The 25,028-nt window shown below is 60.8% G+C and overlaps 2 protein-coding genes across 3 annotated transcripts; both read left to right on the top strand.

Annotated features, from left to right (window-relative positions):
• The first annotated feature begins 2,378 nt into the window (after nt 1-2,378).
• Nucleotides 2,379-8,103, top strand: SSTR3 (somatostatin receptor 3). Its single transcript, XM_054718559.1, has 2 exons — nt 2,379-2,432; nt 6,403-8,103. Exon 2 carries the CDS (start codon nt 6,443-6,445, stop codon nt 7,721-7,723), a length of 1,281 nt encoding a protein of 426 aa, XP_054574534.1. The 5' UTR covers nt 2,379-2,432; nt 6,403-6,442; the 3' UTR covers nt 7,724-8,103.
• A 9,825-nt stretch (nt 8,104-17,928) lies between these two features.
• C1QTNF6 (C1q and TNF related 6) lies at nt 17,929-24,487 on the top strand. Of its 2 annotated transcripts, none has more exons than XM_008144664.3 (3): nt 17,929-18,013; nt 20,467-20,725; nt 22,399-24,487. In XM_008144664.3, exons 2-3 carry the CDS (start codon nt 20,473-20,475, stop codon nt 22,944-22,946), a joined length of 801 nt encoding a protein of 266 aa, XP_008142886.1. In that variant the 5' UTR covers nt 17,929-18,013; nt 20,467-20,472; the 3' UTR covers nt 22,947-24,487. The 2 variants fall into 2 exon arrangements, with proteins under 2 accessions (XP_008142886.1, XP_028005860.1); XM_028150059.2 differs by lacking the exon at nt 17,929-18,013 and adding an exon at nt 18,598-18,631.
• The last annotated feature ends 541 nt before the right edge of the window (nt 24,488-25,028 follow it).

The following is a 25,028-nucleotide window of genomic DNA, read 5'->3' as shown; positions in this document are numbered from 1 at the left end:
TGGGTCCACGGCTCCAGGCACAAGCAGGTCTGTCTCTGGTCCTACTGTGTGCTGCAGCAGCCAGGATGGCACCCCTGGAAGAACTGGATTCCTGCCTCTCTGAGGGCCTACTACACATCAGCCTTATGACCAAGTAGGTCCAGCTCTGTCCTTAAGGAATGGGGCCCAGACAGTGCCTGGCACACAGTAGGTATTCAACAAAGACTCCTGCCTTTCTCCCGGGCAGGGGGAACACTCCTTGAGAGCACACCTTGGGTGCGAGGCTGTTGCTTCTCCTGTGTGATCTGAGTAGACGGCCTTCCCTCTCTGAGCCCCAGCTTCCTTATCTGTAAACCATGCACTCCTACTGCGTACCACGGGGGGTGTGGAGGCGAGAAGTAGGATAACGGGCCTGAAGCAGCCCACGACTAATAAAAATTGCCGTCGTTACTAACTGACCCTGAGCGTTTGTGATGCTCACGTTGAAAGAGGATCTTAGGACTGATCTAGTCTAACCTGTGCACGATCCCAGTGAGGAAACTGAGGCCCGGAGAGGGGACGACTCACTCATGGTCCCCTGGCCAGTCAGCACACGCTGGGCACGGTGTCCTGGGGCAGCCAGGCCTGTGCTCAGGCCCCGGGCAGAGCACCTTCGAGCCAGGGGCCAAGCCCGCCCCCGCCTGCTGGTGCAGAGCCTGCCAGCTAAGAATAGATTCCACACTGACCACTTCCAACCGGTTTGATGACGGGAAATACTACCTTTGAATTTCAATTAAGCCAAATATTATTTCCCCCCAAAGAATTCTGCTCTTCTCAGCAGTAGACCTGTATTACAAATCATTGCCCTTAATCATTACTATTAGGTTTTGAATTTTGTCTGTGTACAAAGAGTGCACATTTGTTTTCCGCAGCTTTGAGTTTGCCTCCTGGGCCCCAGAGCCTGCGGCATTTATTCTTGCCCCCGTCCTCCCCCGCCTCCCCCTTAGCCCGGGGCCCTCCAGACGCAGCCAGTCTCAGGACTGACGACCCCTGCCTGGCCTTCCTCCGTGTCCCGTGTCCAGCCTGTGGCTGGGAGCAGGACTTCGGACTCCCATTCCAATGCTCACCCCAGGCTGTCAGCCCTCCTGGTGGCACTGCCACACCCACCTGGCCTCGGGACCCAGCCGTCACCCTAGGGGACATGTGCCATGGTGGCCGGGTGGGGGCCCCTGGCCCCTGGCTCTCAGCCCCCAGCTTCCCAGAGTACCACACTCTTCTCTCCAGCACCCTGCAGGAGCCAAGGCCAGCGTGGGTGGCTGAAATCTCCCCGGTAACAGGCCTCCCCCTCCTGCCAGCCTCCTCCCCTAACCTGCCGTCCCTCCTCCCTCACCCTGCACCTGCTCTCTGGCCCCTGGGCCCCGCCCCCAGCCCCTCCCACACCCCCCACTCCTGCTCCCTCCTTCCCTGGCTCTCCATGTCACCATCTGTGGCACAATCCTTCTCTGTCACTCTCTCTGCCACCCCCTCCTTCCCCTTCCTCCTTCCCCGCTCTCTATCCCTGCCTCTCTCCGCATCTCTCCCTCTCTTCCCTTCTCTCGCTCTCTTTCCTCTTCCTTTTATTCTCCCTGTCACGCATTTCTCATCACTCCCCCTCATTCTGGCTTTCCACCCACTCACTGTCCTCTCTCTCTCTCCCTCTCTCTCCACCTCCGACCGACCCCCCTTCCCTCTATCTCTATTGGCTCCTTAGAGTCCCCTGCTCCCCATTTCTCTTCTTTCCTTGGGAGGCTTCTCCCTCCATCCCCACCCCAGGCTCCTGCTTGCAGACCCCATCTGCGTCCCTGCCCTCCAGGACATGTCCTGGAGATGAGGGGGGACACACCACGCACCAGTGGGAAGTCAGGGCTGGAGACCAGATGGAAGAGGCTCTGTGGGCAGACGTGGCCACTGCGGGCCTAGGAGGGGCCCCGGGCCGCAAGCTGTCTAGAAGGGGGCACTGTGTGGGGACCCCGGCTAAGGGGTGCTCTGGGGGCAGCTGGGGACTGTGCAGGGAGAAGGGACAACAGAATGATAACCAGCTTGGCAGCAAGGAGGGGATCCCTCACCCCACGGACAGGTAAGGAGGCTGGGACTGGGGTGGGGTCCTGGAGGGTGGGGGGTCCTGGAGCTCCCGCTCTGCCCAGGATAAATTTGGGAGGTTGGGGCTGGCGGCTAGAGAGGGTGGGGAGGCCCCGGGGGAAAGAGGCTTTCCTGTGGCCTCTGGGTGTGCTGTGGGGGCGGGGCTGTTCATCTTGGAATTTTGCACCCCAGCTCTAGGATCTGGGCATCACTGCACGGCAGTGCCGGAGCGGGAAGGAGCCAGAGACATCGTGCTGCGTGGCCTCCTCCGCTCACGCGCCAGCTTTCCTGAGCTCCCTGTCTGTGCTGGGCGCGGGGCTCTGCACGCTCCCGTGTAATGTCAGCCACCCTGGGAGGTGGGTACCCTTGTCTTCGTGTAACGGGAGGAAGCTGAGGTCCAGAGGAAGGAAGTGACTTGCCCAAGGTCACACAGCACTTTGGCACCATCACCCTGTGGCAGAGCCCAAGCCCCAACTGATGCCAGGCCTGGGGTGGGAGTGCTTCAGTGGGCGGGGACCTGGGGCCTCCTGGGGGGAAGGCCCGGGGCAGCAGAGGGCAAACAGAACACAGCTGGCCAGGGGCCGTGAGCCTGCGTGGTCCGGGCTGTCCCAGTCCCTGCTTCCTGTCAGCCCGAGGCCGCAGGGACGCCGCCAGGGCCGGGGGTGCTGGTGGTTTCTGAGTAGACAGAACTGAGTGTGAATTCTGACCTCCCGCTCGCCAGCTGAGTGACTTTGTGCAACTTGCCGAACCTCTCTGAGCCTCAACTTCCTCTTCTCTAAACACCCTCCCTCGTGGGCCCTGTGAGGGTTTCATAATGCGAGTTTGAGACCTCTGCCCAGGAGCAACACCCCCCCTTGCTCAGAGTTCTACTCGCCGAACGTCTTGGTCTCGTCTTATTTCCTGATGTTCTGGCTGCTGTGCTAGGTGCGCAGGGGTGGGGGACAGACAAATGCAGGACCGATGGGGCGTCTGGGGATGCTGTCCTGAATTGGGTGGGGCTCAGGGCCGCCACTCGCCCTCTCTGGGCTTCCGTCCCCCTGAACATCCTCTGAGGAGTCCACCCCCAGCTTTCAGGCAAGCTGTGCAAAGATAAACCAGACAGGGAGGAAGGGCCTCCTCCCCGGGGTGAACTAGATCATGCACAGGATTCTGGCTCCTTAAAGAAAAGGCGGCACCTAAACCGCGGGTCTGGCTGACGCCCCGGGAAAGCTGTTCTTTCCCTGCTGTTGGCGCCCTGGCCCCTTGAACTTTGCCAGGGGAGATGCGTCCAGATGAAGGCGGAGGCAGGGCATCTCGTGAGGGGGCCGGGGCTCTGGGAGGAGCTGGTTCATCCCTGGGTCAAAGGCAGGGCCTAGTGGGTCCCCTGTATGCTACCAGGACCGTGTGGTTTGCACATGTGCTTGTGTGGGAGGGTGCACACGTGTGTGACCGGCGAGAGGGAGGCTGTCCTCAGCGCTCACCCCCAGGCCTCCCTGGGGGCATCTCTCGCTGCAGCCTGGCAATCAGGTCTGCCCGGCTCACTGCTCCTCTCTTGGGAGCCCGGCCCCCCTCCCTCTTCCATCACTGAGCCCGACTGGCCGCCTGGCGGGGAGGCTATAACGAGGATCTGCGCACAGGGAGGCAAGGGGGATGGGTGGGTGACGCAGGGCTCCCGCGAGGCAGCCAGGGCTCAGGCCCCAGATTCCACTATTCCGGGTCTCAGGAGGGCTGGCTCGGGCATTTGGAACCGTAACATTCTCTGACTCAAGGCCACGGATCTAAAAGTCCATGACTACCACTCAGTTCTAAGAATCTAAAATTCTATTTCTAGGCCTCCAAGAGTCTAGGGATTTGGGTCTGTGGTCCTACTAGTTCCAGGTCCCGAGGAGCCACGAGAGCTCTGAACAGGCCGGTGGGAGAGCTGGAAGCCAGCTGGGCGGCCTGACCCACTGTGGCACCAGGCAAGTGCCTTCCCCAGGCCTGGCCTCAGTCTGCCAGCCTGTGAAGTGGGCCCTCCCAGCTCTGCCCCTTCACAGCTATGTGACCAGAGTGTGTGGACTCACTTTGTTCCCTGTCTGCATGGGGATGGCGGACACGAATGCCTTCCTCACGGGACCCACAGGGTGCAGCGCGTCACCCGCTTAGCTGGGAACCGGGCATTCGGGCTCGGTGACAAGGAGCTGGCAACACTGTTAGGACCCCATGAGCCACTGCCCAGAGCCCTCCCCTCAGTGGTGCTGTCCCGGGCCCAGGGGAGCTGATGAGGGCCTGGGGTGATGAGGACAGGCTGGGGGTCTCTCTCAGGCTTGGAAGAGCAGGGAGGGGGTGCTCTGAGCCCAGCCAGCCTGGGGTCCCTTCAGGGGGAGCCACGGTCAAGGGGTGCTTTGCCATTCTCGGCATTGCCCTGCCTGGCACTCAGAACCCTGGGAAGCCCCAGATCATCAGGCAGGGCACCCAGGCGCGCTCGCCCACCCAGCGACGCTTGCTCCGACTTGGGGTACCTCCCCTTTCCCGGAGCTTTGCATCTGGAAAGCGGGGTCCAGATAGGGCAATGCGAACCCCAGGTTCACACTGGGACATTCCAGGCCCAGTGTTGGATTGGCAGGAAGACATTGGATAGTGGGAGGGTCATTAGGAAGCAGGGGGAGGTCCAGGCCCAGAGGAGGCCGCAGCATTCAGCCTGGCCTCTACCTGGACCTCCTGAGAGCCAGGAAGTCCTGCTGAGGGAGGCTAGCAAATCCGGAGGCAGGGGTCCTTTCCCAGGGGCCCTGAGCTTCCACTCTCAGCAATGTATCCTCCCTCCGAGATAAGATTTGTCCCCTCTGGTGTGAAAGGCACAGCTGGGAGGCGGGAAAGGTTCAGAGCTGAGTGAGAGTGACTCCACACTTAAGGAGAGTCGAGTCCAGCAGGGGAGCCAGGAGGGGTCCCAGCTCCTCATCACGCACGGGAGGTGTGCCAAGAAAGGCGCTAACACAGTACGTGGGGATGCTGGTTCCCACCGTGCTGGGGGGCGAGCTCTTACTGATGCTTCAAAACCCATCCTGAAATGTCCTGTCTCGGAGAGGCCTGGCTTGCCGGGGCTGGGGAGGCACCTATTCTTGTGCTTACCTCTAGTGCAGCGGTCACCAACCTCTCGGACCTCACGGACCACCAGTGGCGACCGCTGCTCTAGTGTGTTTTGAATTTCCCTACAAGTCTCCCTCTGGGGGAGAAGGGGCCCCAGATAGCCCCCCCCCGCCCAGGTTCACAGCCAGTAATCCTGGCAGGGTCTTTGCATGTGGGCTGGAAAAGGTCCCCAAGGGCTCTGACTCCCAGGGGAGGGGTACTCCTGAGCCTCTGGTTCTTAATCTGATGAAAGCTCTGGGCATTCAGCGTTTTCAGGGTTCATGGATGCTCTGAAGTTCACCTGGAGACCCAAGTTCAAGGTTAAGGACCTGTGATGTGCAGCAGTGTTTTCAAATGTGAGGGCTGAGACCTGTTGGTGGGTGTCTCAGTCCGTTTGCACTCCTACAACAGATTACCATAGATTGGGGGACGGACGTATAAATAACCAAAATTTACTTCTCACAGTTCTAGAGGCTGGAAGTCCAAGATCAAGGTGCTGGCAGATTTGGTGTCTGATGAGGGCCTGGTTCATAGACGGTCATCTTTTTGCTGTGTCATAGACGGTCATCTTTTTGCTGTGTCCTCACCTGGTAGAAAGGGCAAGGGAGCTCTCTGGAGTCTCCTTTATAAGGGCACTAATCTCCTTCATGAGGGCCCCACCCTCACGACATAATCAGCTCCCAAAGGTCCCACCTCCTAATACCATCACATGGGGGGTTAGGATTTCAACACATGAATTTGGTGGGAGACACATTGTCTATATCAGCTGGCTGGGACCATCTTATGTAGAAAGGGCAGGTGTTGCTTTATGAAACAATACGACTTCATTGGGTTGCTACGCAAAATGTACTGGCATCAAAAATATTTGGAAAGCACTGGTGTAAAGGAAAGGGCCCATGTTGTCATCGGCTGATTGAATGATCCATTGATCCCTTATTGGACATTGTGTAGCACTCACCCTGTGCACAGGCGAGGGGACACAGGCCAGCACTGGTCCCTGCCCTTTAGAGCCAGGCAAGCCGGCGCCCCTCACCACACCTTAGCTACGGTGGTCCAGGGTGGTCGCTCTACCTCTCTGAGACTCAGTCTCCTCATCTGAGAAGTGGGGACACCTCGCGGGCCTGTGCCGTGATGAGCGGGTGCACGTCACTCTGGCCGAGCACAGGTTCAGTGTGAGGAGGGAGGGGCAGCTGGGAGGAAGCCGTCTTCCGCCGTGACCTGGCTGTGTCCTCCCTCCTCCAGGCAGACCGACGGCTGACCGCTGACCGCCCTCCCCTCAGCCATGGACACCCTCGGCTATCCTTCGTCGGTGCCCACGACCTCGGAGCCTGAGAACGCCTCGGCCTGGCTCCTGGATGCCACCCCGGGAAACGGGTCCGCGGCCCCGAGCGCGGCCGGGCTGGCCGTCAGGGGCGTCCTCATCCCCCTGGTCTACCTGGTGGTGTGCGTGGTGGGCCTGCTGGGCAACTCCCTGGTCATCTACGTGGTCCTGCGGCAAGCGGCCAGCCCGTCGGTCACCAACGTCTACATCCTCAACCTGGCGCTGGCCGACGAGCTGTTCATGCTGGGGCTGCCCTTCCTGGCTGCCCAGAACGCCCTGTCCTACTGGCCCTTCGGCTCCCTCATGTGCCGCCTGGTCATGGCCGTGGACGGCATCAACCAGTTCACCAGCATCTTCTGCCTCACCGTCATGAGCGTGGACCGCTACCTGGCGGTGGTGCACCCCGCCCGCTCGGCCCGCTGGCGCACCGCCCCCGTGGCGCGCGCCGTCAGCGCGGCCGTGTGGGTGGCCTCGGCCGTGGTGGTGCTGCCCGTGGTGGTGTTCTCGGGCGTGCCCCGCGGCATGAGCACCTGCCACATGCAGTGGCCCGAGCCCGCGGCGGCCTGGCGCGCCGGCTTCATCATCTACACGGCCGCGCTGGGCTTCTTCGGGCCCCTGCTGGTCATCTGCCTCTGCTACCTGCTCATCGTGGTCAAGATGCGCTCGGCGGGGCGGCGCGTGTGGGCGCCCTCGTCCCGGCGGCGGCGGCGCTCGGAGCGCAGAGTCACGCGCATGGTGGTGGCCGTGGTGGCGCTCTTCGTCCTCTGCTGGATGCCCTTCTACGTGCTCAACATCATCAACGTGGTCTGCCCGCTGCCCGAGGAGCCCGCCCTCTTCGGCCTCTACTTCCTGGTGGTGGCGCTGCCCTATGCCAACAGCTGTGCCAACCCCATCCTGTACGGCTTCCTCTCCTACCGCTTCAAGCAGGGCTTCCGCCGGGTCCTGCTTCGGCCTTCCCGCCGGGTGCGAAGCCAGGAGCCCCCCGCCGGACCTCCAGAGAAGACAGAGGAGGAGGAGGAGGAGGACGAGGAGGACGAGGATGGAGAGGAGGGTGGGGAGAAGGGGGCAGGGAAGCAGGGGGAAGCGAAGGAGATGAACGGCCGGGTCAGCCAGATCACACAGCCTGGCACCAGCAGGCAGGCGCTGCCTCCCAGCTGTGTGCCCGGCAAGGAGCAGCAGTTCCTACCCCAGGAGCCTTCCTCGGGGGAGAAGCCGGGCGCCCTGCACATCAGCTGTCTGTAGGGCCTGTGGGGGGGTCCGGAGTGGCCCAAGCACAGAGCAGAGGCTGTGGGTGCGCCTCGGCCTGCCACCCGAGGTGCCGGGGCCCGCGATGGGCTGTTCAGACCCCATTGCTGCCGAGACTCGCTGTGTGACCGCGGATAGGCCACGTCCCCTCTCTGGGCCTCGTGCTCTGCTCTGTGACTCAGGGATGGGAGCCATCGGTCTAGACAAGCTCTGCGGGATGAGGAGACTGGAGGGACGTTACCGCTGGGTGGGGCCCAGGCGAAGGGGACAGGTGCAGACTGGCCATCCCCGTCTGAGACGGAGCATCCTGGTGGGTTGGCCTGAGCCTTGGTCCTCAGAGGATAAACCAAGGCCTGGGTTCCCTGGGCTCAGAGTCAGGTCCATAGGAGAGGGGCTGGGGCCCAGGTTCACAGGGAGCTGGGCCAGCGCCCCCTCCCCCGCCAATAGAAGAAAATCTTGCCCCGTGGGGGGCGGGGTGTGAGGCTGCGAAGGCCCGCACCAGCTCTCCCCTATTGCTGCAAGGCCTTGAGCCAGCTCCTCTCTCTGGGCTGCAGGCCTCGCCTGCTGGGCAACCCAATCACCTCCGGGCCCTCTTGCCCAGATGGTCGGGCCGGGACTCCTGTGATCCTGGACTGGAGGAGGAGAAGCGGATTTTCCAAGAAGCTCGTTAAGTCCAGCTGCAGGGTCAGCCCCTTGCTGCTTGGGCCCTTCTGAGTCCCTGAGCCTAATTTTGTACTTGTATTTTGTATTGCTTTTCTGAAAGAGGGCCCCCAAAATGCACAAGCTTAGGCCACCCAAAGCCCAGCTCAGCCCCTGCTGAGGGCAGCCTACGAACCCCCAAAGCAGCTCACTTTGTGTTCGGAGGCTGGAGGGGGGGTGTGGGGTGTCTCTGGGTCTTTGAGAGCTCACAGGAGGAACATCCCAGTTCCTCCAGGCAGACCGGCACGGAAAGGCAGAGGGTAAGACAGTGAGTGCTGAGAGGAGGAGGAAGAAGAGGAGGAGGGGGCGGACAGGAGGGAGAAGGAGGAGGGAAGGAGGAGGAGGGTGGAGGATAGATCTGTTCCATGACCTTGGAGCTGTCCTTGGCCCCTCTGCACTGAGCTCAGTTGCTGCATCAATGAAACTGAGTTGCTGGGCCCAACAGTCCCAAGAAAATGATGCCATTAGGTGGCAGAGCAAATGCTCTGAAAGGCACAGGCCAGCCCCTGGAGGGCCGATCAGTGCCGGTAGGAGGGGCTGGGCCTGGCCTGTGCTGAGAAGCAGGGCCTGGCAGACCGGAGCAGGCCTCTCGCCCTCTGAATGCCCCGGGGCTGCAGGCTGGAAAGGCCCAGGGAAGACAAGACAAGACAAAAAAGTGGGACCACAGGGCCCTCCCTGGTTTGGCTCAGTGGATAGAGTGTCGGCTCGTAGGCGGAAGGGTCCTGGGTTTGATTCCAGTCAAGGGCACCTACCTTCATCCTGGCCCTGGTCAGGGCATGTGCGGGAGGCAACCAATCAATGTGTTTCATGTTGCCGTTTCTCTCTCTCCCTCTCACCCCTCCCTTCCACTCTCTCTAAAAATCAATGGAAATCCTTGGGTGAGGATTAACCACCACCACAAAGGTGGACGACAGGGAGAGACCACTGTCCAAGGCCGGCCTGGACCGGCCTGGACTCCCTCCCAGAGATGACCCCTTAGAGCCACAGTGAGACTAGCCCTGGGGAGGGTGGTACCTCTGGCTAAATCCCCCAATCTCTCCCCTCTGCAGGGGCAAGGGATCCTCAGGGAGAGCACATGGGCCACAACTGGGGAGACCCACATCTTCAACTCACGTCCAGATCCTGGCCAGCCTCCACCTCTCCGGGCCTCAGTTTTCCCACCATAAACGGAGGTGGTTATCCCAGCTTGCCTGCCTCCTTGGATTTGGGGAGGGAAATAAGTCACACCAGGTAAACTGCCACACACACTGTAATGGGTGGGGGTGGGGTGACCCCTTCTCCTTCACCTCTCTGTATCTGGCCCTTGGGGGTGAGGACACGACGAAAGTGGACTTGGGGGTCAGAGGCTCAGGGAGACAGGGCCGAGAGGAGTGTTTCGCCCCCTTAGGGGACCTGGGGGTCCAAGTGCAGAGGCCGCCCCACCTTCCTGATTCCTGGGGCAGCGGGGCCTGTTCTGCAAGGGTGGCTGGGAGGCCCCTTAGAGAAAGTCTTTGCTGCATCTGCCCCTAGCTCTTGTCAATAAAGATGGTGACACATGACAACAGCCATGGCCTGGGTCGACTCCTTTGCCAGGTGCTGTGTGTCTAGGTCGGTGTGCATGTGTGGGTGTGTGTATGGGCGTCCACCTCTATCAGGATGCTCCCTGAATCCACCTCTCAGCCCTGTGTGCCCAGGCTGCCCAGAGTCGCGGACCTCCAGGGGATGTGGACGATGCCCGACAAGCCTCAGCCTATCATCTTACAGATCTTGATGCAAAAGCAGTAGTCATGCTTTCTTCCTGTAGCCAAATCTCAAATCTCATGGGAGGAAGTTGATTGGTCCCAACAAGGGCACATGGTGGCCCCTTGGACAAAAAAACCAAAGGCAAGGTGATAGAGTGCCATGATTGGCCAGGTGTGGGTCATGTGACCATCCTTCCAGCCAGAGAGAAGGTGGGACTCTGTGATGAACAGTCTGGCTGACCCATGGAGTAGGAGTTGGGTGGGGGACAGACTACAGTGGCAAAGGGAGGTTAGCCAGGAGTATCAATAGCAGGCTCGGTGAGGGTGGTTGGGGATGTACTAGTAAGCTCAGTTCAGGTGCATAGTAGGTGCTCAGGACATCTCAGCTGTATCCATGAGGGTCCAGCGCTGTGTGGGAGTGGTGTCCAGGCCAGGGCTCTTCCCCTCTCACCCCCACCCCCACTCAACACGCTGGATCCCACAGCCCCAGAGCTTCCCCACTACACGTGTGTCACTGCCTGTGCACGCGTATGTGGATGTCTGTGTTGGGGTGTCCTCCTAGCCTTGCCCCTCCAGGCAGGGACCGTTCCTGGTGCATCTGTGTTTCCAGGGCCGGGCAGCACTGTGGGCCCCCTCACGTGAGGATTTAGAATAGATGAATGAATAAGGAGAATTCCATTTCACAACCCCAAGGGGAAAGTTTCACACGGTGACGCTAGCTCCTTTGGATTTGTACAACATGGTGACCCTGAATAAAGGGGGAAGTGGGAGGCAGGGGGAGGAAAGAGCTGGTATGGGGGGTTGGGGCTGGAATCTGTGGGCTGTGGGAACCGAGAGGACTACTGGGTGAGGGGTCGTGAGGCTGAGCGCACAGCAAGGGTGGCGATGACTCACCCTGCCTGGCTGCAGACATCCAACTTGCTCAAACCCAGACCTTCCCTTGAACTTGTCTCTCAGAGGTGGTTGCCAGGCAACAGCCCATAGCCACCATGCTCTGGACCGGGACTTCACGCGTCAGCCTCAGCATGACAGGAGAGGAGCTGGGGGTCACAGGCCCTGCAGTAGGGAAGGCCCCAGGGCCTCAGGCCCTCTTCACCTACAAGGGGCCGGAGAGACAGAGGCCACTGTCCCTTGGGAAGGTGACAGCCTGGGCTCCGCAGGACCCCAGACGCAGGAGAAAGCACTCTAAAAGTGCGAGAACCACAGCTGTGATGTGAGGGGCTCCCCCTGGAGCTGTGCAAGGCCACGGTCCCGCCAAGGTCTCAGGGGGCTCCCCTGTCACCGTCAGGCCCTGCTGAGGCTCACGGTGAGGCCACGGGAAGGCTGTGAGGGAAATGCACCCCCTCAAAGTCATGGGACCCAAAGTCAGGGCGGCTGGGCCCTAGGCCCACTCTGCCACGAACCTACTGTGTGACTTCGGGCCTTTCCCTTCACCTCTCTGGGCATAGCTCCTTGAGTTCACAAGGATTTTACTGACACTGGGCTGGGGTACAGTGGAGGAAAACAGCCTGTGCTTGTGCCCCGGGCACTCCCCGGCAGCCACACCAGTCACTGTGTCGCTGAGCAGTGGGGAGGGGAGTGGAGTTTGTTCTGGGGGAGCATCACTGTGGGAGGGTCAGGGGTGGAGGCTGCCCTGGGGGCAGAGGGTGGGGCACGAGTGTGCCAGGCAGAGGGACCTGCCTGTGCTAAGGCCTGGACGCTGGGGGACGCAGGAATGAAAGGCAGAGGCGAGGCCCGGTTCAGGGACGGAGATTGTGTCAGACAGGACCTCCTAGAGGGCTGATTCCTGTTGTGGGTTCAATTGTGCTCCTGTCCCCCAGTTCATGTATTGAAGTCCTAACCTCCAGCTGGGCCCCTACTCCAAGATGACCGGTGTTCCTAAGGTTTGGACACAGGCCTGCAGCAGGGAAAATGCCAGGGCAATGCTTCCACAGCAGGGGACCACCAACAGCTGCCTGCAAACCCCGGAAGCGGGGGGAGAGGCCTGGAACAGCCCTCAGAGAGAAGCGACCCTGCCTGACACCTTGACCTTGGACGTGCAGCCTTCAGAACTGAGAGAAAAGAAATGTCTGTTGCTTTGTTACGGCAGCCCTAGTAAACTAATATAATTCCCCGCCTGCAAAGCAGACACAACCCGCCCCCCACTCCTGGCTCTCGGGAGGACCGATGGACTAACTTGTGCATTCTTTCAGTCAACAAGTGTTTATTGGGCAGCTGCCAAATGCAATAAGCTGAAATCAGAGAAATACAAGGCCTGTCTTTCGGGAACCAGGATAAGAGAGAAAGAGACAGTTCTTTATATATATATATATATATATATATATATATATATATATATATATATATGTGTGTGTGTGTGTGTGTGTGTGTGTGTGTGTGTGTGTGTGTATAATATATTTTTATTGATTCTGAGAGGAAGGGAGGGAGAGGAAGAGATAAAAACATCAGTGATGAGAGAGAATCGTTGATCGGCTGCCAAAGAGACAGTTGTTAATCCCTCCCACCCTCCTCACTCTGGAATTGCCCGGGTTTGAATCCCAGCTCATCCATTCACTACCTGTTTGACCTGGAGCCAGTTCCTAGAGCTTTCTGGGCCTCGGTTGCCTCTTCTCTGAGGTGAGGATAAGAGCACCTGTCTCCATTGTTAGGAGCTTTAAATGAGTTAATATTTACAAACAGCTTAGAACCGTGCCTGGTGCATTGTAGCTGCTGTGTGTTAAGTAAACGCGAGAAGTGGGGGTGGACGTCTCCTCAGGAGGGGTATGGCCAGCTGAGTGTGAAGAGGGACCTGGAGTTTGTGCACAGGGGAGGAGGCGTGGGAGACAGTCAAGGTGCTGAGAACAGCCCTGATATCCATTTTATAGCTGAAGACAGTGAGGCCTGCACAGGCCATGTGACTTGCCCAGCGGCAGCACCGGAGGTAGGAGCAAGAACCCTGTTTTCCTAGCCCCCAGTCCAGTGTCTACAGTTTTTAAAACGACAGTAATGAGGGCGGGGGTATCAGGAGTGGTGCTGGGAGTGGAGGGAGCTCTGAGGCCACTGGTGCCAGCTCCTTGGTGGCCATCGGGCAGTGGCCGACAATGCTCTCAGGCATGACCGCCAGCCCAGGCCCCATGGGACCTCCATCGCCCCCTACAGGTCCAGCCACTCCCAGCAAGCCCTGCAGCCTTGGCAGGCCGGGCAGTGTGCACACAGGGGCGAAGGACGGGCACACACTCGTGTGTGTGTGTGAGTGCTGAGGGCCAGACCAGCCTTCACTTTTTCAGGGGCTCAGAGAAAGTGCCTGGGCCACACCTGGCATTCTCCAGGGTCCCAGACACCTCAGGTCTTGGCTCAGGCCCTGGGGGACACAGCCTGTAGGCAGGCAGGAGCCCATGTCCTCCATGGCCATCTTGTTAAAGGGGGAATGAGGCCTGCAGTGGGACATGGCCTCCTCGTGCTGCTATCTGCTCCAATGACCAGGAAATATGTCAATATTTGCCCATGGGAACTGCCGGTCCTGTCGCACTTGGTCAGCACGCCCAGAGCCTGTGTGGTTTCTCCATCTGTAAGAGGAGGGCCGTCTCTGAGCTCTGGCCTTCTGTCTGCTCTTCATACCGGGCGGGTCTCTCCTCTCCGGCCATCAAAAACGGCAGCAATTACAAGAGGAACAAAGCAAACACAATGCCCACTACAGTGGCAAGTGAGCTCTCAGCCACACAATCAGGTTCGGACTCCAGCGCTACTGCTTCTTAGCTCTGCGTGCCTTTGGGTTAGCCTGGGAACCTCTTGGAGCCTCAGTTTCCTCATCCGTGAAGTGGGCTCCATACCCCCATCTCACAGACCTGCTGCAGGCCCCGCGGAGGCCGGCGCTGCGCTCTGTGGCCCGCAGGGGGCGCCAGGGACCTCCATCTCGCCTCTGGGAGCCCGACGCCGCTCGGCTCGGCCAGACTCGGTTTCATTCGTCTCCAATCGGATCCGTTCGCTCAGACTCGGCAATATTCGGCTATTCTCGGCAACACTCGGTGACACTGGGCTCTGCTCGGCCAGCTCGGCCCTGTTCGGGTCTGTTCGGCTCCTCTCTGCGCAGGACCCAACAAAGGCCCCGCCCCAGCGCGGCGGTTCCTCCCTCACCCCTGCGCGTCCGGGTCCCCGGATGCAGGCCCGGAGGCCGGAGCAGAGCCGCCTCTCGGCGGTGTCCACGCAGCCGGGTCGGCTTTAGCTGAGCCCTGGAAGGTGCGGAGCGAGGCTGCGACCAGCGGGGGTCTTCTCCCAGGACTTGAGGACGGAGTGGGCGGCGATGGAAGGGCCTGGGGTGGGGGAGTCACTCCCCTTAATTCTGCCCAGAGAGCCGGCCGTTTGCGTGGCGAGGGAGCCAGCTTCTGTCTGCACCTGTTTCTCTGAGCCTCAGTTCCCCCCTCCAACAATTAACAGGGTCCAGAGGGCCTGGGACGGCGCTGGCTCTTTCCTTCTTGGGCCTCTTGGGGGACTCAGTTTCCTCTTCTGTAAAGTGGGACAATTCGCCCAATTCGCGTTAACACCTTTTGAATCAGTCGTGGGTTGCAGGAAGCCCAGGATGGAGAAACTGAGTCCAGAGAGTGAAGTCCACCCAGTTAGTCAAAGGCGGGGCTCCGGAGACCTAGGGAGCGAGGGAGCCTGCCCGCCTCGCGGGAGTGGGGTTTGGAAGAACAAGGGAGGGAATGGGCGCCCCAACCAGCCCTGCGCGTCTCAGTGGGCTCTTCCTCCTCCTCCCCCCCCCACTTCCCCTTAGCTCCCTAAGAAGGTGATGGGCCGGGTTGGATGGGAGCATCACTGGCCTAAAGGCGCGACCCGTTCTCTCCGGTGTCCAGTGGGTGGCGCTCACGGTTTCCTTTGTTTAGTCTCTGAATTGGTTACTGTCCTTGAGCAGTAGGATCCGTGACTGGCCAGTCCCCACTCCCATGGCTGACTCCAGGAATCGTCTGGATCTCTCTCACTTTTTTGACAGGCACACGGTTCCCACGGCTTTGTAAGCACTGGTGAACTGTCACTGTATACCTTCTCCCAACCCTTGGCTGGGAGGCGGATTCTGCGTGTCTGCGTCTGTGCTTCCTTTTTCTCCTCGGTGCGTACGAGGAGAATGGGCTCAGCCCCTCCCCACGTTCAGAGAAGCGCCGAGGGGCGGCCACTGTAGAGTACCCCCAGCGGGTGTCCCACCAGGCTGCTCGGTGGCCGGGGCCCCTCCTGTCCCTCACGCCCAGAGACACCGAGCTCGGAGGTAGGAAGACAGGCCCAAGGTCTCACACCGCGAAGGCCGAAGGCCGGTGGTGGAGCTGAGACACACCCGGTTTGTCTGCCCCAGGGCTGGAGCTCTGTCTCCAAGCCCCCCCCCTCCCCCCCCGCCTGCTGCGGGGGACCCAGGGATGAGGCACAAATGGGGGGGGGGGGGAGGTTTCAGGAAACCTGGGAGGAGAGCCAGACTCAGTTCCAGAGCGTGAAGGACAAATATTAAAGTTTTAATATTTTTGAGTCCTGCTCTCATCTGCCCTGCCCCCGGCCAGCTGCCCTGCACCCAGGGGGACAAGGGGCTGTTTTCTGGGGCGTCGATGTGGCTGGGGGCCAAAGGACCTGGCCTAGAACCGGGCGAGTCAAGTGCCTTCCCAGGGCTCAGCCTCCTCACCTGTTCAGTGGGACGAGCAGCCTTCCCCGCAGAGGGGCGGGTGGGCACAGAGCACAGTGCTGGCCACCTGAGAGGCCCTGACAAACCATTCCTGTGTCCCCCTCCTGCTCCCCGTCCATTTTTCCTTCCCTCCCCCCTTTCTCAGATGCTAGGCTTTTTAAACCAAAACCCAGCTGTCTCCCCTCCCAGTGCTGCTGACTCAGCGCTTTTCCTGGCGGCCACAGCCTGGGGAGGGTGGGAGGTGACTCCCTGGCTCGCTCCCTCTGCAGCCCTGGCTCTGCGCCCTGGCAGTGCTACTGGGGGCAGGGCCACACGGAGGACACAGCCAGTGTGGACCTGACCGTTTTCCCAGCAGCCATAGTCCTTTCGCCTGCTTTCCTTTGGGGCCCTGGGACCCCTAAATAGGCGTTAGGGGTCTGCAGGTGGGCTTGGGAGGGAGAAGCAGCAGAGCTAGACGTTGGGGGAGTCTGGCCGTCGTCCCAGCTCGGACTGCTGTCTGCTGTGTGACCTTGAGCCTCGTCTTGCCCTCCCTGGATCGCCGTGTCCCTGTGGGACAGATGGAGGAATTGGATTAGGTCATCGCTAAGCGTCCTTCCAGGCCTGGACAGCCAGCTGTTTGGTCGTCTGCCCCAGAGGAAAACAGGCTCAGGTGAGAGCTGGCCAAGGCCACACAGCCCGGCGGCGTTCCGTCCTCCACACCTGGCTCACCTGCCAGTGGCGGTGGGTGGGTTTGGGCCCCGAAGTCCAGACTTCAGTAAATCCCCCAAGATCTCTGCACTCCTGCGCCACCAGAGGGTGATCATGTCCCCCCTCTCCCGGCAAACCCTGAACTGCAGCCTTTGCCCACAACCGTGCCCACGTGCCCTCGTGGGAACTGCAGTGGGATGGAGAGCGCTTCCGCTCCGTAGAGTTGTGGCTCCTTTTCACCAGCTGCGTGGCCTGGGAGTCACATCAGCTCCTTTCCCAAGGCCGGGGTAGGGCTCCTTCAAATAATGGATCTGAAGACCCATTGGGTACCGGAAGCCCCTGGAAGAAGAGGCCTGGACCAGGCCGTAAGTGCTCAACAAACGTAGAATGAGCTCGGCCGGCGTGGCTCAGCGGTTGAGCGTCGACCTATGAACCAGGAGGTCACTGTTGGATCCCCGGTCAGGGCACATGCCCAGGTTGTGGGCTCCATCCCCAGTGTGGGGCATGCAGGAGGCAGCCGACGGATGATTCTCTTTCATCATTGATGTTTCTATCTCTCCCTCTCCCTTTCTGAAATCAATAAAAACATTTTTTTTTTAAATGTAGAACATGAGGGTGCTGGGGAGCAAGGGGCATTGACCGTCTCTGCACTGGGTTCTCTGGCTGCAGGGAATCGGGCCGCGGCCTTTTTAAACCTGCCGCAGCCTAACCAGAAGGAAGCTGAGGCGGGACCCTGTGAACTCCTGGGGGCATTTCCACAGGGCACTGGCCAGAAGACCAGGAGGATGAATCAGTCATGGCAAAATTCTAGGCAGAGGAGGAGGACTTTGGCATCCATTGGGATGGGGGTTTTGTCCGGCTGCCACCCCAGCAGGTAACGCCTTCACTCGGCAAACCTTGGCGGGGCCTCTCCTGTGCCTGGCAGGTGGTGGTCATCTCCTTGTAGGTGGCCAGTTGGTGATCCAGGCTGCGCTGTGACTTTTGTTTAAGGCTGCAGACACCTAGCGTGTCACTAGTGGGTGGTGGTACCAGAATTGGAACTGAGGCTGCTGGGCTGGTGCCTGTGCCCTCTCCCCTTTTCAGCTTAAGCTGGAGGCCACCAGCACAGGATTCCAGAGCTCTCTCCCCTTCCCAAGCAACTGAAGGGGCTCCTGACCCCCTCTGCCCCCACCTCGGATTCCCAGCCAGCACTTCAGGGGCCTCAGAGCCCTCCTGGTGCTGATTTTTGGGCCTCTGTGTCCAACAAGACCCCGCCAAAGAGTTAAGCAAAGGAAATCCAGAGCCTCCCATTATCTCGGCAGAACCCAGCGGCTGGAGGGGAGGTAGCAGGGAGGAGGGGACGTGGGAAGCCAGCTCAGCCCTCTTCCTCCGCCCTCCCTCCCTCCCTCTCGCCCTGCCTCCATCCCTCCCTCCCTCCCTCCTCGGCTTGGCCTGGGGGTCTGGGCCAGCAACCAGTTATTACTGCAGACATGGGCCAAGGAGCCAGAGGCTGACCCGAGGCCCGGGGTCTGTGAGCGGCTGGGCGAGCCCGCGGGACGGAGGGTGAGTGATGGAGGGCCTGCATTTCCCAGGGCAGGGCCGGCCCCCGAGGAGGCTGGGGTCAGAGCCTGGAATTCCTCTCCTCCCGCCTCGCTTCCCGGACACATCGCGGGCCCTGCACCATTCCTCTGAGCCTCCAGGCTCTCCCTTCCCCATCCCCTCTGTGACCGAGGCCTCAGCCCCCGGTGAAGGGCTGCCCTCCGCTGCTCCTGGCTTGTGCCCACCCTGCTGGGCTGGGGCGCACATCAAGTCTACTCTGCAGGGCCTGGCCCTTCCCCCACCCCAAAGAGACCCCAGCTCCTGAGTGCAGGCAGCAGGGACCCCCTCGCCGCCCCCAGTGGCATGGCCCCTCACACTCCCTGCCTGGCACCCTCCTCCGAGGCCAGTCGGTGATCCAGGCTGCGCTGTGACTTTTGTTTAAGGCTGCTTTGCTTCCTGTCCCCCAGGCCAGGAAGTTTGTGTCCCAGAGCTTTTGACTGTCACCTGGCTGGAGCCAACAGCTAGGTCCCCAAACGGGCCAGTCCCCTGGAGGAGCCCTGGGCTGCCCGCCCTGCCCGGTCCCGGGAAGAGGTCACGCTGGGCAGAAGAAGGAGCAAACTTTTTATTAAGAGTCTTTTGCAGGTCAGCCAACTTCGCTGCGCTTAAACCTTCCCAGCAACCCGGCGGGAGGTGGCGGTCATCTCCTTGTAGGTGTCGAGGAGCACGGCAGCCGGAGGGTCCCACCACCAGTCCCAGGTCTCCCAGCTCGGCAGCGAGCCTGGGATTTCAAGTCTGACTCCAGGGCCTCACCTTTTCCCATGAGGCCACCTTCTGGCCAGGAAACGGGATTGTTGGTTTTCTCAAAACCACTGGGATGTGCAGTTTACAAACAAAAGGTGAGGGTGGTCGTCATGGACAGAGAGGATGCTGATCTGTGTGGACTTGACCTGCCTTACAGAGCAGAACCAGGACACTGGACCAGGGGACCAGGGGACCAGGGCTGGGGGCAGGAGCTGGGGGACAGTCACCTCCAGGAGGGGGTGATGGCTGGGGAGGCTGCCCGGCACCCCTACTAGCCAGCTCTGGGGAGGGGAGGTGCTCAGGAGAGGGCCTCTGCCCCTTTAAAACCTAGCTCTTACCACAGTGCTCAGAGAGATAGGGTGGCATTTAAAACAATACCTTCTCTACGGGTAGTAACCACAGAAAAAATATTTTTGAATTGTGCTAAATGTTAAAGGAGAACAAAAAGGAAATAAACAAAGAAACGCCAGAAGTGTAAAAACCAGCCTGGTTTCAGAAGCCGAGCTTCTGATCCTGCGATAACTCAGGCCAGCCCCCAAAGGCCGCCGCCGCCTCAGAGGCTCCCCGCCCGGCTTCCTGCCCACCCAGCCCGGCCTGCCTCCAGCGGCCGGTGTCCAGCTACTTCCCGCCCCTCTCCAGGAACTCTGGATCCCTGCTCCCTTGCCAAGGCCAAAGCAGGTCCTCACAAACCCTGGCCTTCTGGGAGCCTTTTCAGGTTTCCAGGCTTCCTAGTCCTGCCCCTTAATTTCCAATTTACCCCCTTGGCAGCTTACTGGCAGGTCTACTATGACTGACACAACCACTTTCCAATGATTTCACTCTCGCCCGAGGCTTCCCTGCAAGGACTCAGTGTGAGGTTGTGCAGGTGGTTGATGCCCAGAGGAGGGAGGCTGGCACCAGCCCGTGCCAGGGTCCCTACTCCGTGGTGCACTCTCTCCTGTTTCTCCTGTGTCTAATGTGTCCCGTGCAGGCCAGCAGTGGCTGCGGCTGTGACTCAGCAAAGGACTCCTCACTGCTCCACAGTAGGACCCCGTCCCCACGCAGAACCCTGTGTTTTCTCGGGTGGAAGTTGCTACCTGTCTGCTAGAATGAATGAACTTCCCTAGCTCCTTTGTCAGGTCCTCGTGTTCATGCCCCAAACCATGGGCTCAGCCACGAGTCCCCTCCCCTCGCCTACAGAGCAAGCCTGCGGGATCCTTTGTGTTTGTCCCAAGGGCCCTCTCACTTGTCAATGGCGAGAGAGCAAGCCGGAGGGAGTGGGGAGGGTGGGAAGAGCATTTGACGGTCTCAGTGGTTCTGGCACAGGGGCCGCTGGGGCACCTTCCTCACCCACCCCAGCCAATGTCCTCCAAGAGCCTCCTCTGCTCTGGGCTGTGGCTCTCTCTGGAGCGGCTTCCTCCCTCGGGGACCTCGTATGGCAGAGCCTTCAGAGACTGGGTTCCTTCCGGGAGACTCGGCCTCCAGGCCCTGCCCTGCCTGCCACGAGTCTCTGGGACCTTGAAGAACTTGCTTCTCTGTGTGGACCTCAGTGTTCTGGTCTGTTAAATGGGGCACTGGCGTCCTTCCCCGAGTTATGTCAGGAACGCACTTGCTGTGGGTGGCGGCATTCATGCGGGCATGGGCACGGTGGAGATGGTCATGTAGATACACTGTCTGTTCCTCCTTCCCTGCTCCAGGCCGCCATGGGGATAGCTGCCCTGGACCTCCTCTGGACAGTGCTCCTGCTCCCTCTCTTGGTCTTTGGGGTCCCCACTGAGGAGCACACCTCTGGGGAAGCTGTGGCCTCCAGTCCCCCCGGGCGCTGCCGACGGTGCTGTGACTCTGAGGACCCCCTGGCCCCTGCCTATGCTGCAGATGAGTCCTCAGCCTCTCCATCCTCCCTTCCCTACGTGTGGCCTGAGGTCAGGCCCTACATTAACATGACCATCCTGAAGGGTGAGTACCTGTGCGTGGCTCAGGCCGGACTGGCCCGGTCGGGGACATGGAGGGCATGGGGGTCTCTTCCTGGGCCTGGGGAGGGGAGGAGGAGGAAGCAGGAGAAACCAGGACAGAAAACTATTCCCGACCCTTTCGTCCACACATTAATTAGACACCTACTAGGTGTCAGGATGCTTCTGAATTCTGGGGCTGGGGCATGAACAAATCAGAGATACCTACCACCAGTGCGCTTCCATTCTGGTGGGGGAGGCGGACAGCAATACGCATACGACCCAGGTTAACGAGATAAAGTGTTTGATGGTGGCAAATGCCATGGAGATGGCAAGGTGGGCCGGGTAAGGGACATCGGGAGTGCAGGTATGGGGGCAGGTTGCCTATCACACAGGATGGTCATTTCTCACTGAGGGAGAAGCCATGTGAATCTGGGGAAGAGCATCCCAGGCAAAGGGAACAGCAGGTTCAAAGGCCCTGGGGCAGGAGTGGGCCTGGGTCTTTAAGGGGCAGCAGCAAGGGAAAGAACTGGAGTTGGAGATGAAGCAGGGCCCAGATCAGACTTGGGTTTCTCCTCTGAGTGAGGTGGGGAGCGGGGGCGGGTTTGAGCAGAGGGAACTATTTGGGATCAGGTCCCTCAAGACACAGGTGGCCACCTGCTTCTCGTGTTCAAGGTCAGCCTGGAGCAAGGGCTGGGCAGAGGCGTGTCTGCCTGGGGCTCAGGTGAGTTACTGCCAGATGCCTGGGCAGGTGGAGATGGGCCGAGCAGTGCTAGGTCAGTGGTCGGCAAACAGCGGCTCGCGAGCCACATGCGGCTCTTTGGCCCCTTGAGCGTGGCTCTTCCACAAAATACCACGTGCGGACGCGCACGTACAGTGCGATTGAAACTTCGTGGCCCATGCGCAGAAGTCCGTTTTCGGCCTGGGCGAGTCTATTTTGAAGAAGTGGTTCTAACGCCGAGCCACACTCAAGGGGCCAAAGAGCCGCATGTGGCTTCCGAGCCGCAGTTTGCAGACCGCCGTGCTAGGTGAACCGTCCTGCTGCGCGTTTGCGGAGTTGGCAGAGCGTTTTCCCACGCGGCCTTTGCTGAGGGCTGGCGAACACGCCTGTGAGGTGTGCGTGACTCTTCCAACATACAGCAAAGCAACCAGGACCCCCTGTGGCCGGGCACACAGGGGTAAAGCCCGCCAGGGGCTGCCTGGCGCCCACCAGGGTGCTTTCCTTGGTTCCTTCTTTGGGTCAGAAGTGCAAAGTGCACCCTGCCACGTGCCCATCCCCACTGGAGCTGGCTTCACGCAGTGTCCCCCTTCCCTAGGGGGGCGGGGGAGGCTGGGCCTGCCTTCCCAGAGCCCACAGCGGGACCCTCTCTGCCGGGAAGGCGCGGGGATGGGCGGGTGTGGAGACACACTGGAGGCCCAGCCCTGCCTCTCCTGCTCCTGAGCTGTGCGACCCTGGGCGAGTCCCTTAACCTCTCTGTGAGTGGCCATGGTCAGTGTCTTCTCTAGAGGGACATTCGGGGAGGCCGTGCCTGGCGTGCAGTAGGCGCTCCCCAGATGCTGGTCCCTCTGGCCTTGCGTCTCTGGGCAGGGGCAGAGCCCTCCGCAGACCAGTGTGGGTGCCCCCTTCCTTCAGGCCCGGGGGCCCGGGGGCCCGCCCTGACCTCTCCCTTGTTCCCACAGGTGACAAAGGGGACCGAGGCCTGCTGGGCGCCCCTGGGAAGCTGGGCAGGGAGGGCCCCCGGGGAGAGCGAGGCCCGCAGGGCACCAAGGGCGACAAGGGGCAGGCGGGCAGCCCGGGCAGCCCGTGCCAGACCCGCTTCTCGGCCTTCTCCGTGGGCCGCCGCACGGCCCTGCACAGCAGCGAGGGCTTCCAAACCCTGCTCTTCGACTCGGTCTTCGTCAACCCGGACGGCCACTTCGACATGGCCGCCGGCCACTTCGCTGCCCCGCTGGGCGGCCTCTACTTCTTCAGCCTCAACGTGCACAGCTGGAACTTCAAGGAGACCTACGTGCACGTCATGCACAACGAGGAGGCGGCCGTCATCCTGTACGCGCAGCCCAGCGACCGCAGCATCATGCAGAGCCAGAGCGTGATGCTGGCCCTGGCGCCCGGCGACCGCGTCTGGGCGCGGCTCTTCAAGCGCGAGCGGGAGAACGCCATCTACAGCGACGACGTGGACATCTACATCACCTTCAGCGGCCACCTCATCAAGCCCGAGGACGACTAGCCTCCCGCTGGGCGGCTCCCCCGAGGGTGCCCACCCCCCGCAGGGCCTCAGTGTCCCCCTCTGTAAAGCGGGCCCGCGGGGCCTGGCACTCCGGGTAGCCCCCCCTTTCTTCCCTCCCTCCCTCCCAGGCTGTTTCTGCCGCTCCCCTCTCTTGCACAGATTTTGCGAAGCCGTCTCAGCTAAACGTTCCACAACTTTCCCCGCCTTTTAGACCAGCGCTTCTCCAACTTGAACCTGCACACGAATCACCCGGGGACCGTTCGTGCTAAAACGCAGATTCGATCTGTCAGGCGTGGAGTGGGCCCAGGACTCGGCATGTCCAAGCGGTTCATGGGTGACGCTCGCGCGGCTGGTGGATGGGCCACACTGGAGTAACCAGACTCTAGAACTTTCTTCCTAAACGTTCCGAACCCTCTGAACATTCTAGAATCATCACAGCATCCTTAAACATTCTCACTTCTCTGGCTGCCCCTCCTCCCTCCCTCTCTCCCTCTCGCCTGCACCCCCACCTGTGCAGCCGCTCACTTCGTCATTCATCCGACCTCACGAGTGAGCTCACTGTGCCGGGCCCGGGAAAGCTGGGGCGGGTCAGACGCAGGCCTGCGCTCGGTGGGCGTGCAGCCCAGCCCGGGTGGGAGACAGAGGCCTGACCCGGAGAAACGCGTGGTGCTCTTGTCACATAATCTGGGCTCCGGGCATTCAGGCTCCGTGGCCCCTCATCACCCGCGGTCCCCCAGGCTGGTAGGACAGGGCCCCCGAGGTGGGGTGTTCCCTGCCTCCTCTCATTCCTGCTCAATGCCTGTCATTAAAGCAACCCCAGCCCCATAGCCCCCCATACAGCTGTACGGTCACCTGCGAGGGCTCCTGTCCCCCTCACAGCACCCCTCCCTGCCCGCTCTGGGGCTCAGCCAGGCCGCGCTCAGCCCACCCTACCTAAGGCACTCGGCCTTGGTTCTCCCGAGCTCCCCGCCCCGCAGACCTTGATGTCTGTCCCCAGGTGCTCTCTGACCCTCCGTGTCCCCCCTTGCCGTCCCAGTGTCCCCACTCTCTGAGCGTTAAGGTGCTGGAGACCCACAGTCTCCCCTGGCCTGGTGCCGCCTTGGGAAATGCCCGGGCAGAGGCGCCAGGCTTTGGACCCTCAGCAGGTCTGAGGAACTGACGCGGGTAACATTCAGGCCAGTCGGGGACCCTCCCTCCTCTGAGCCATGATGCCGAGAGGCCCAGGCCAAGTAAGGGACATCAGGCTTCCTGCCCCTTCTCCGCTCCCAGGTGGGGCAGCCTGGTGGCCCCAGCCTTCCTCTCCCCCGTCCAGGTGGCCTGACCTCTCCCCCGGGAGGCGGCCCCCCGTCTTGGTGCTTACGCAGACTCTGAAAAGAGGGGCCCGGGGTGGTCTCTGGTGCTCACTTATAGCCAAGGGGCCACGTGGTGGCTGCGTGGCTGGGGGTGGCCGCAGGGCCTGACCTGTGCGCAGGCCGGGGCGCAGCCCCTCCCAGCCGCCTGCACCTGCCCTGCTGTCCAGCGTTATTAAAGGTTGCGTGTCTTCTTGGCAGTTCAGCCTGGTTCTTTCTGCTCAGCGCCCTTGGGAGACTCCGGGGACCCCTATCCAGAGAGACTGAGGCTCCCCACCCACAAAGAAACCAGCCCTTGCTCACTCAGGCAGCCGGTCTGCCCTGGAGTTGATGGAACCGCCTCAGAGTCTGCTGTGTGACACCCTGGCTGTGGCCTCGGGAAAGTCCCGCTCCCCTGAGCCTCAGTTCCCTTGTCTGTGAAATGGGGATGACGATGATAATCTACCTCATGAGGCGCCCTCAGGACTAGGAGAGAGGCTGCCTGGTGAGCGCCGAGTTCATCCTTTGAACCACTCCTAGAGAGCACCTACTGTGTGCTGGGTGCCCCACTATGCACAGAGGCTGCAGGGAGGAGCACGCCCACCCTTTCCCTTGGAGAACACCGATGGAGTCTAGTTCTGGTCAGGCCCTCGCCTGGGGGTTTGGTCTCGTGTTTTATGTTTAATGTTCACGAGAGAACTGAGGGTGTTCTCTGGAGGAAAACACACCACGAGGACAGTGGCTGGCTCTCTAA

Source organism: Eptesicus fuscus, chromosome 7 (assembly GCF_027574615.1).
Source record: "Eptesicus fuscus isolate TK198812 chromosome 7, DD_ASM_mEF_20220401, whole genome shotgun sequence".
Lineage (NCBI taxonomy): Eukaryota > Metazoa > Chordata > Mammalia > Chiroptera > Vespertilionidae > Eptesicus > Eptesicus fuscus.
Note: the sequence above shows the minus strand (reverse complement) of the source record. Positions and strands in the feature narration are given on the sequence as shown.

Bases quoted from the DNA above. Each gene is read 5' to 3' on its own strand.
- C1QTNF6 (XM_008144664.3), top strand. From the start codon at position 20,473: ATGGGGATAGCTGCCCTGGACCTCCTCTGGACAGTGCTCCTGCTCCCT. The intron at 20,726-22,398 runs GTGAGTACCTGT...TTGTTCCCACAG, and splicing joins TAACATGACCATCCTGAAGG to GTGACAAAGGGGACCGAGGC.
- SSTR3 (XM_054718559.1), top strand. From the start codon at position 6,443: ATGGACACCCTCGGCTATCCTTCGTCGGTGCCCACGACCTCGGAGCCT.